The following is a 12,466-nucleotide window of genomic DNA, read 5'->3' as shown; positions in this document are numbered from 1 at the left end:
CTTTTGTACTCACAAGTAATGCATTCAACGAGCTGCCAACGCTGAGAATATTATTTTACTGTAAATATTAATTAAACCGTCGTTGAATTGTACTCAAGGACTATGAGGTACCTAGTTCAATTTATTCAGCACTGGAAAATCATATTGGAGACCTATTATATAATATATAAGACGTGATCAATCAATTCGATTTAATTACACTTTAATTTTCAATTTATTTTATTTAATATTTATCATTTGCCATGTGTAAACGTTCCCGTTTTTTTACTTAATTTCCATGAGCATCGAGAAACCTAATTCGCAAAGATATGAGAATACATACAGCAAGATAATTAATATAATGGCTGTATGTAGCAGCTAATCGGGGATATTGACTCTAAACCGAAATACAAAATACTGACTACTCTAGCTTAGAAAATGAGGCTTTCGTTTTGAGGTAAATTAAATTTTCTTCCACTGTTAATATTGATGTGTATACCGTCATATATTGCGAAAGGATTAATGACCCAATTGTACATATTTGATAACCAAGTAATGAAAAATACTTAGATGCGGTACATTACGCGGGACATCTGGAACCTCATGCGGCACATAGTTTTTTGTAGTTAGATATAAGTTATAAAGTTTCAGTTTAGATTTTGCAGTGTTTATATTATATTTTATATACATACCTACAGTAATTTAATATTTCATTACTAGGTTTTTGAGTTTTAAAATATATTTACTTTTTCTACGCCACTGGATGAAATCTCGATTATAATTTAATTTTTTAAAAGCGTCATGTGGGTTACCATACAAAATTAATGTAACTGCCATAAAAAGTGTTAATAATAAATTATTATACTCAACAAATTAACAAGCAAAAAGTTTGCATAACTTTCCAGTACGGTACTAAACAAAAGAAAGCGAAAGGAATGTTAGATTATTCATTCGATCAACGTCACTTTTTTCAAAATTTCATTTGCAATGGAAATTAGGATTTTTTTCTCAAAAATTGCATGAATTAAGGCCTAATGGTAAAAATTATGTATCGTCATAAATGTTAGATAATAAATTAATTTAAATGTACATATATATTCTCTTAATTAAAAGAAAATTGCACTTAAAATGTTATCCATAAAATATACAAATAATTTACATTGACAACCTACAGCTACATAATAATTATGAAAGGAGTTGAAAAAAAGAATTCTCTATGGTCCATATTATTATAGTTTTTTTGAGATAAAATCAAGTTCTCAGAATATACAAATTGAATTATGGTTATTCAATGATATAGGGTTAAAAAATGTTGAAACAGTTTCTGGGTATTGAAAACAAAAGAGTCATTATTTTCAATAGAATCAATTTACTTCGATTTATTCAACACTAACTTATTATTAACCCAATTTAAATTTAGAATGTCAGTAAAATAGGTTATTGTAAATTCATTTACTCTTACAAGAATTTCGGCATGTAAAATTGGCTTTCTGATTTTAAAGGTGTCGCTGACAATGATTCGGTGAATATGATATTTGAAAAAATCCTTGAACTATTTATTAAAAAATATTCTCAAAACTTTTCCGCCTAAACCATTTATTATGCCTAGTATTAATTTTATAAATAATTATCTATTGGGGATACTTATTAGCATTATAGCGCCTTAAACGTGCACGGATTTACTGGCAGCAATAGTGCGTATTTTAAACTAGCGTGACAATACCTGTATACACGTAAAAGTGCTGACTGTCTTTCCAATCTTATTCTTCAACAGTAAGCGAGACGCGTTGTTGTCATGGCCAAAAATGGAACTACGAATTACCATAGGACGCCATTTTGAAAATGTCACTTGAATGTCAGATTTTGTCCAGTTACGAGTCTTGATTGGGTAGTATTCGATAGTGGCTCGCCCGTCCCATTCTTCAGATAAGTTTGTAGGTCTGTACTGTAATATGAAAATTCAGAAGCTTCCAAACTTTTTTGATTCATGCATGCAAGCTTGCAACGGCAGGATAATACAATATGTTTACCTATAATTTTTCTTGTTATGGCCGCGATAACACTGGGTACTGTCAACAGTAAATCCATGCATGTGTAAACGGGGTATTAGACGAATATCAGAATCCTGGTATAATAAACCACTGCAACCTATGTTCAATAATGCACTCGTATTTTTGCGATTTATTTACACTATACTCATTTCAAATAGGTATATTGTCATTGAAAGTATGTAATATCTACAAGCCATATTGGCCCTAACTGAGCTTATTTTCTCGACATCTTGACGAGCGAGAAAATGAAAGCGTGCCAACTTAGCAAACAATGGACGAGAGCATGTATAAAGATAATTAAAACGCCTTGCGAAATGTATGCTAGAATAAAAATATGCATTACTTATCTCGAACCGCTACGAAATTTATGTAACGTGATTTCGTTCTAAATATTTCATATCAACTTTTTTGTGCCACTTGTACGATTTTGGTATTGCAAACAGTGTTAACAGATGGATGGAGATAGCTCTGGCATCAAACATATAATTCAATTTACTATTAATTATATTTTCCGCATGTTATCAATGCATGACCAACACATTTTAAGATTAAATGGATCTTCTGTGATCATCGCATACTCCCTATTTGGTACGACAGTCGACAGCCTTGCATCTACGATGTTATAACAAATAATGTAATATTATTACGTAAAATATTTAATTGATGTGTTTACCTATTTCGATTTAGATCGTTAGGTAACAGTTATAAAAAGGTAAGTCTACTGATGAAAAAATGGAACCGATCCCCGTAATCGGTTTTCCGATGCTAGATTTGATAGAACCGGACCCCAGGACACGGAACCGAACTCCGAAAATACCACCTATTATTATTTCCGAGCTATACCTACAATTTGATAATAAAATTGATATAAATTAGTATTTTGTTAAATACATTTGGTAACGTGTTTTATTGGCATTACTATAACCATAATGATTCATGGATTCGTAAATTTGTCATTACTACAGATTGTAGTCGAATAATCTCGTCTCGAGAACTCTATGAGTAATCAGAAAAGGCCAATCTCGAGAAATTAATGTTCCGAATTTTCTAAAATTCTCATTTTTCTAGAAATTGTTACTAAGGTAAACTGTGTAGTAAAATTTGATCTCGATTATATTGGACGTAAGAACGAAAAAAATGGGCTCGACGTATTGAGAACAAAATTTTCGAAATTACTGTGTTATTTTTTTTGTTCGAAAGAGGTAAAGCCGCGTTGACACGGTCCAAGTACGATCCAAGTACACTTGGACCGAGAGCCATCCAAGTGACCGCTTCATACTAATTATTCCTATCCAAGCTAACTTGGATTAGTAGGACGCGCTCCAAGTAGCTTGAATAGGATTAAGTAGTATGAAGATGTCTCATACGAGTGCACTTGGATGGCACTCGGTCCAAGTGTACTTGGATCGTACTTGGACCGTATCAACGCGCTTTAAACAATGGTCTCGGATTTGATTCTGAACTGAATGACTGATAACTGAGAACAATTCTCTGGAAAATAAATATTATTGATTTCGAGAAATCTCGAAACTCTATAAATGAAAAAAAAATTGTCGTTACACAATATAATTAATAAAATAATCCTTCCTATCATTGAAATGTTTTACCTGTGCATCAATTCTATACACAATATGACTGCTACAGGCCTCTATCGGCGGCTATCGAGGGTAGTTTTTCATATTTTATATTGAAGTATCATAATTTTTACAATAAGTTAGTTGTAATTGTTGAAATAAGTGCCATGATTTAACAGCACCTCTCTTGCCTGTGCTAACTTTTAGAGCGAGATAGACAGTGTTGACTGTTTATACAGCTAACTTATTGTAATAATAATAATACCTCAATACAAAAATATGATAAACTACCCTCGATAACCGCCGATAGCGGCCGATAGCAGTCTTATGTATAGAATAGATGCGCTGGAATACGTAATATGATGGGAAAAAATCTCGAGGTATTCTTAAATTTATATTTACCTTGGAAGAGGTGTGTATTTAAATTTTAAAGGATAATATGTATGTAGGTAAGTGGGTGGGTAATTACAAAGAACAAAAATTGAGGTGTCTACAACCAGAAATGAAAAGTTCTCATCACGTTTTTTCTCTCACAATGAAACCTATTGTTAGTAATTATTATTTTTATAATCTGCGCACCTATCTTTGTCTAGAATAGGTAGACTTGTTATTATTTTTAGATTCATAGGTGTATTGTAACACAAGTTTTGAGTGTTGTTTTTCGCAATGCGTTATTGTTATGAGCGCTCTGTCATAATACTCTGAGCTCAGAACCAACCGGAAGACGCGGTAATCAGGAACGTTTGATGAAATACTTTAAAAGAAAAAAATATTTTGTAATGTAATATTTATTATAGGAACCTTAGTTTTTGGAAATAATTAATAATATGTAGGCATAATGACCCCACCCCAACAAACTACCTACTTGATATTATATACGGCTTGAATAGCCCATTAAATCTAGGAAATAAAAATAACACACACGAAACTGTTATTAGCGCCTAAGTTAAAACCCATAGTAAATATTTTATGGTCTTGTCTACTTTTTCAGCTTTGAATAAGTTTTTAATAAAAATAATTGTTTTGAAAAATATTTTCGCCCCGTTAAAACTGATACAAATAACAATACAAATAATGTGTAGGTAATAATAAGATTGGATCCTTTTTCGAAATCATATTTATTTTGTAGTCATTTAATTGTAGGTATAAAATATCTACTATTTAAAAAATGACTACTTGGTTATACTTTATTTTAAATAAAACAAATCTAACTTATTCAAATATTTGTAATCTTGATAGATTAAAATATAAATAAATTAATTGACTCAAATAGCAAGTTTCGTATTTTCCCGCTAGGTGGCTATAGTCGGCGGATCATTCTCATTGTCTAAAAATCGATTTTTCATTTTCAGGTGTGCAGCGACGACCATCAGCCAGTGGCTCAACTAACGGAACTAAGAGAGACTCTCAATTACTTTTACTACTCGCCGCTAGGAGACGGCAGCTGCTGACTGAGCGACTCACTTCTCATTTGGCTACAATAGCGACATTTGCACAGAAACCAGCCAAGTAAGCATATCAAGAAAAATAAAATATTAGAATAATATTATGTAAATATGCTATATTTATAAATGTTCAAATTAATATACAATTATAACGATTGTTGTTTTGTGGGGTTTGTGAATTGGAATTGAATGTTCAAAGTTTTAAAAAAATAAGTATCTAAAAACAATATAAAAACATAATTATAAAGTAAATAAACAAAAAAATATGCTAGTTTACTTGCCAGAATTAAAAATGGCACAATCTATTCTCAACTATTGTGAGCAATACTGTGCTACAGTCCTACAAACGTATCTAAAGAACGGTCAAAAATGGAACTACGAACTACCACATGGACGCAATTTTGAAAACGTCATTCGAATGTCGTTTTATTAGTTGCTAGTCTTGATCGGGTAGTTTTCGACAGTGGCTCCCCCATCCATTCTATAGATAAGTTTGTAGGTCTGTACAAAGAAACTTATATCATGGTTAACGTTCTAGGTAATCGGTCAACTAAAATACTAATTTATTATTGTATTTATTATAATTTCAGACACAATGTAACCAGCGCTCAACTAGAAATCCGAGATTTCAACAACACTGTGATAAGAAGAATATCTTTACCGGATCCAAATTCATCAGCAACTCCAGAGAATCGATTCAAAAATGGATTCGACCAACAGGTTTCAGGAAGCCGACCTGTTTTACGAGTCGACTCTTTTGCGGGCCGGCCAACGACTCAATCATCTGATTCTAAATCATCCGAAGTTAAAAGTGCTTTTAACACGAAAGCATTGCAGGATGCTAAAATTGTCAGAGCCGGTTATTTGAATAGTCGTCGCAAGCCTGCGTCAGACGTAGTGCGATTCGGTCATGGCACTAGAAAACCACTTATAGATTTATCTGTTATCAGTCATGAAACATACGGAATCCCAGAATTTAAAAAGGATTCTAATGAAAAATCTGATTCAAAAGAAGCGGAAGCTATATTAGATCCGGATGAAGAGTTTCAAGTAGATGAATCTAATCACGGAATCTATCTCTTAAATTATTCGACTAATAATTCAATGATTCAAAATCCGAACGAAACAATAGTTACTCCGATAAGCGATCCCGAATTTTTGAATATTGACTTTACAACTATTCCTACAGTTATAGAGGCTAAAACGAAAACGAAAAATATAACTATAATAAGTCCAGAAATTAAAGAAAGTCTCGACGGAAAGATATTGAACGGTTCAATAGCGAATCAAAGTCAAATTATTGCTAATGACAATAAAACTACAAAAGCAAATAAAGTTGAATTACCTCTCGCGGCGAAGCAAATCAAAGTAGATACTCCTCCTAAAGATTCAGAGAATAACACCCTGTTTCTGTCGGATGAGTTGTACAACCATTTTAGGCCACTCGAATCTGAACTGGCCGTTGAAGATATGGCGCCATTTTTGTTTTTTGGACAAAAAATTACAATGGCAGTACCAAAAGATAATCTGACAACTATACATCTCACTCCCACTAAGCCAACACTTTATGTTAGACCTCAAGATAAAAAGCGAGGAACTTATAGACCCGCTACAGAAAAAATAAAAGTCTCTCCAGAAGAAAACGAGGACGAGATAAACGAAAACATGGATGTGTCGGTCGTCAAGAATGTTATAGAGAAAAATAAGATAAGGAATACTATTAAAATGACAGCACCTTCTCGGCATGGGAATTTGGTAAATGCTTATAGGAAGCAAACGTTTAATGATACAAATACACAAACCACTACTGCGTCAACAATAATTGATAACTCAGCGCAACCATCATCAAATGAAGAAATAAAAGATAGTGCAGTGAAGATTAAGGATGTGGGTTTAAACAGGACTTCGCTTATAAGTTTGCGCAACGGTAATAATCGAACATATTACAACTTTCGAAGAAAACCGGCAAAGTTAGTACAATTATTGAATGAGACAGTTAAGGAAACTGTTTCAACAATCGTTCCAACAACTCCTTTACCATCGACAGTCGTGTACACAGCTGTTGTTACATCTGTTTCTGTGACTTCGTCTATCAAAGGACAAAATAAAAATGACAGTAGTATTAATAATTCAACGATATCCGAAGATATACTTACAACGAACAATAATATTACTAACAAAGATAAATCAAATAATTTGACACTACCAGGAACAACAGTAAAGACAGTTGATTATTCAACGACTGAAAAAAGTTTTTCAACAACAACGCACCGGATACAGACTGTGTCAACTGAATCAATTGAAAGTAATAAAACAGTTAATGAAACAATTGTAAATAAATATAGAAAGAAGCCAGATCGTATAAGGCCTACTAATAGGCCACGTATAAGATTTACTCCGTCTGGTAAAACAAATTTGGAAAATACGTCTCACCCTTCTCCGACACCTTTCATTTTGTATTCTGACAAATCAGCATTTTCTCCAATACCTAGAGACATTTATAAGCCAGTCAATGCTCACCAGTTACCAAATTTCAAATACCGCATTCTTTCTACCACAGAAAGAACTGTAAGGACTGACATATCATCTTCTGAAAGACCATTACCAACAGAATCGGGTAATTTTAAAATACTCAGTTCAACTCAACCACCAAATAATGGTAATACTGAAGACATAGATGGAGTGAGAAATAAAAAATGTACAAATGATAAAACTAATTCTTCAAGCTGTGACGAAAAGAAGGAAACTATATTAGAGGACATTCAAAGTAAAGATGCTATTACAGAATCTAACATCTTCAAGATATCCAAAGACCTATCGAGTGATCCGAAACCTTACAATATTTCTGATACCAATAATAGTTATTTGTATATAAGCAACATTCCAATAAGTCGACAAAACATTTCTACCAGGAGTGGAGGGGTCCTGTATGAAGATAGTATAACCACAGAACTGAGTAAAGAAGTGGAAATACATCTTTTGAATGAATCATCTCCCATTATCGGCAATGCAAACATATCTTTACTTGATAAGAAGGATCCAAAAGAGGTCCTTCAGAGACGAAATGGTGATGTCTTAATCGAAATGGAGAAAACTAATATGGCTACTTACATTTTAGCCGGACTTAGTTTTCTTCCAATAACAATCATAATCATGTTTGTCTTACGACATGTATTCTTGAAAAAGACGAAAGATATAGATACCGAATATGAAGGATACTTTCAAGATTCCAATGTGAAGAAAGAAACTCAAATAACAACTGTCGCCAGGCCGCCAATTTTACCACCGACGAAGCCTGATGAGAAGTGGGAGTTCCCCCGAAGCAAATTGAGGCTACAGACTTTGTTGGGACAAGGAAATTTTGGACAGGTAAAAGATTTATAATTTCAGTATTTATGTGTGCAACAATATGTTGGGTTTCAGCCACAAATAAATATTATTAATAACATTATTATCATTGAAAAAGTTTCTTTTTGCTTATGTCATGAACTTCTAATTTTTTAACACCATGAACAAAGGTTACAGTATTTCTTGGTGTATTTTTAGGTGTGGAAAGCAGAAGCTGATGATTTGACCGGCCATGATGGTCTCACTAGACTCGTAGCTGTTAAGACTATCAAAGAAACCGCCAGTCAAAAGGAGAAGCAAGAGCTTTTCCATGAAATTTGCATCATGCAGAAAATTGGAACACATCCCAATGTTGTTACACTTTTAGCATGTTGTACAGAACAAGGTAATGTATTTAATTTCTAATTATACAGGCACTAATACAAATATTATTTATCTTAAAATATAAAAGCATGCCGGATCAAGCATTTTAATAAATAGTTACCTTTTTCCTTTTCTAGTTCTATTATTTGATCAGCTGTTGATCATCCACCATTGTTTTCAGTATTTATAACATACCAATAGACAAAATTCATTTTTTCATAGTTGTCAATTAAAAAATAATAATATTTTGCATTTTTATTGAAAATGTCTTTTTCAGAACCTTACTTGCTGATAATGGAGTATGTGATGTGTGGAAAACTTTTGACGTATCTCCGAGATAGACGATCACGTCTTGACAGATTTCAAATGCCACTCGGCGGGCTAACATCTAGAGATTTGACAGTCTTTGCATATTGTGTTGCTAGAGGGATGGACTATTTGGCCAGCAAAGGAGTGAGTATTATCATTCATACATTATAGTTGACGTTAATTGCTTGTTATATAATATTACAGATTTTGTAGTTTAAAATTGTTTCAATAGATGCTCCTCTAGCACCGTTTAATAATATAAATTTTACCGATTTATCTACATAATATTTTGATCTCATACAACACGTTATATTGTATAGATTAAAATTTTGTATTCCATATAATAATATAATTTTGTAACCAGTAAAGTATAAAAACTGTGATTAATATTTTTATGAAAATATTTCAGATTGTCCACAGAGACTTAGCTGCCCGCAACGTCTTGGTAGATCACAATAAACTCTGTAAGATTGCAGACTTTGGAATGTCCAGGGAAGTCAATCCAACATCCTCCAACAGTGATGATAAGACATGCAAGCCGCAAAGAAACGCTCTACCAGTAAGATGGATGGCTCCCGAAGCACTACTATACAGCATATACAACCACGAAACTGACGTTTGGGCATATGGTGTTTTACTATGGGAGATTGTAACCCTAGGTTCGTAGTCTACACTCTATATTATATATAAAAATGGTGACATCAAATGAAACCCCAAAATAATCATGTTAATATCAATCAAATCGTTATCAGAATGGAGAGATTTATATTATTTATTACTAACGCCTACCAAAAGATGGTGCTTAATTTGAGGTACCCTTTATTTATTTTTTTAATTTTTATGAGTCCATTATTCAATGGAATAATGATTAAGTATTATGAAAACATTGTTTCATTGGTTATTTATTATCCATCTTCAATTACATACTCAAAATATTTCATTTAAAAAAATAATCTGCGAGGTTATTTTGTTTTAATTTATCTAGTGAAATGATTACATAATTAGACATTTAAATATTATCTATGACTGGGAACACAAAAATAAATTTTGTAAGTCGGTTCCTTTCTGGATGTAGAAGGTAGAATTCTCAAGTGTGGAAAAATATGGGAAAAACATAAACACATTTATGTATCATAATATGCTATAAAGTGTAAAAAAACAAAATGCTCTTTCAATATTGAGGATATTGAGCGGGGTTTGTATTACTTGTATTTAATGACTTGACGGATAGTGGATGGATCAAGTGATGGATACGAAAATAACAAATATTTCAATTTTACAAACAGCAAATAATATTTTTATGTTTATACACAATACATACATATTATACTAGCAATATTATTTAAAACTTGCCTAGTACTCAGCTTTGCACGTGGTCACATGATCGATATACATTTCTATAATTTAACAAAACAATAATAATTACATTTTTCAATATGAAAATAATAATTCTGATAGCAGTAAAAAAAAAAACAAAAGAACACCAAATTTAAATGGAATCCATAATGATATGCAAACTTTATTTGTGGAAAAAAATAAAAAATGGACGTAACAAACAAACATAATATTTTGTATTTTATATAACATACAGATAGAATATAGATGATAATATTTTGTTTCCAGGATCTACGCCGTATGCGACAATGTCAGGACGTGAAGTACTTCATATGGTGACAGAAGGATACAGGTTAGAGAGACCGGCGCATTGCAAGCCTCATCTGTATCAAACCATGCACGCGTGCTGGCATGCCGACCCTACGCAGCGACCACCATTCTCCGAAATAAAACGACAGCTATCAGAGCTTCTAGAAAATGAACCCACGGAAGGAAACTATGTGGATTTAGAAAGTTTCTATCAAGATTCATCTGTTTATAGTGATCCTTCGGCTATTATAGAAAATGATGGAGGAATATCCGTGGAATATTCAAGTGAACTAAGCGTTAAATTGCGTAAAGAAGAAATTCCACAACCAAGCTTTCATTCGTCAGGGACTAATCTTCAGCGTAACTTCTCAAGCAGTAATCTCGTCCCGAGAAATACGAATCTAAGAAGCGAAGTGTTTAGCAGCGTACGAGGGGGTAGTCACACGACTGTCGGAGGTTTCGGTATTATGGACGGAGGCTTCTCCGGAAGGGATGGAAATTTCTGCGAAAGAAAAGCCATTGAGAAGCTGTCCGGCACCAGCTTCCACAGAGAAAGAGAAGGGAATCCGTCAAGAGAAAATGGACATCCTGGTAATAGTCTTATAAGTAGAAATAGTTTTAACGGTATAGGTAATCAAGGCAGATCTGGTATTCGAGCATTTATTACCAAATCTGGCAGCAGTAGGAGTAAAAGGATATCTGAATTTGAATGCGATATATAAATATCAACGGTTAAAAAGTAATTATTAAGTTAACTATGTATATAAATTCAAATAGCTTTTATATTGATAAAGTTAGAGATAGGGAACTGTAATAGGTATTAGAGACATCTATTGACAGATTTACGAAACACTTAATCAAACATTCTATCAACTGAAAAATTACACACAGTGGAACTCAGATTGTTACGTATACCTACGGAATTCACGTTTTCTTGCTATATTTTGTGTGCAGTTTATGTAATCCCATTTCATTTTAGTACTTTTAATTCCCGGTTGAACATTTTTATTTCCTACAATTTACATCTGAAATATTAAAAATTACATAAGTATTAAAATAAAAAAATCGAAATCACACTCAATTCAATGTATGTAAATCATTGAAATGAATTCCAGATGCATGTGTGCATTCTATTTATAGACGTCATGCCTGCAGTGACCAAACCATGGATAAACAATACGGTTGTATAAATTTGTCGTTTTGTGTTGTTTTTTTTTTTTATGCCTATTCAAATAATATTGATCAGCAAAGAAAACTATATTCTTAAACTTACCTACTTCTCATCATTGCTAATGGCATTTAACCTGCTACCAATAAAGTATGGTTGACACAATTTCACCTCAACATATTTAACAAAATATTGTTGAATGTTGGAAAGATATTATTACAGTTCAGAAGGATTTCAAATCAGTTTGTATGATAAATATTTTAGAGCCGATTCTAGTAGATGATAATTATATTGAACACAATTTTAGCCTTTTCTATGCTTCATGATATTACTATGGCAGTATCTGACAGGCCGCAGAATTTTAACGACATACGTTGAATGTAGAGCGAAGCTCTTACTACAATCGCTGTAATACTTATAATTTGTGATAATAGATGTCACTGTGTATTTAATATTGTAGATTATGCAAATCATTCGACAATGGCTAGTAATTTGAGTTCAAAGTTGGAAGAGATAACTCTCCAAATTTGTATGTGTGGCCTTGTCGATCACGGTCTCATAGAGCGAGATAACTCTCTATGAGAT

General features: G+C 32.8%; 1 protein-coding gene across 2 annotated transcripts in view; it reads left to right on the top strand.

Moving 5' to 3' along the window:
- The window catches only part of LOC147068428 (uncharacterized), a 138,305-nt gene extending 126,539 nt beyond the window's left edge, over positions 1 to 11,766 (top strand). Inside the window, exons 2-7 of one of the 2 annotated variants that reach the window (XM_085952337.1) lie at positions 4,957 to 5,113; positions 5,640 to 8,418; positions 8,596 to 8,782; positions 9,038 to 9,213; positions 9,479 to 9,728; positions 10,693 to 11,766. In XM_085952337.1, the coding sequence (XP_085808463.1) occupies positions 4,957 to 5,113; positions 5,640 to 8,418; positions 8,596 to 8,782; positions 9,038 to 9,213; positions 9,479 to 9,728; positions 10,693 to 11,435 (4,292 nt within the window). In that variant the 3' untranslated portion in view covers positions 11,436 to 11,766. Of the gene's footprint in view, positions 1 to 4,956; positions 5,114 to 5,639; positions 8,419 to 8,595; positions 8,783 to 9,037; positions 9,214 to 9,463; positions 9,729 to 10,692 lie in introns of those variants that run through there. The other variant, XM_085952339.1, reaches the window with a different exon arrangement.
- Positions 11,767 to 12,466: the final 700 nt, after the last annotated feature.

The sequence above is a fragment of the Rhyacophila brunnea genome, unplaced genomic scaffold (assembly GCF_057557595.1).
Source record: "Rhyacophila brunnea isolate RB1 unplaced genomic scaffold, BYU_Rbru_1.0 scaffold_3, whole genome shotgun sequence".
Lineage (NCBI taxonomy): Eukaryota > Metazoa > Arthropoda > Insecta > Trichoptera > Rhyacophilidae > Rhyacophila > Rhyacophila brunnea.
Note: the sequence above shows the minus strand (reverse complement) of the source record. Positions and strands in the feature narration are given on the sequence as shown.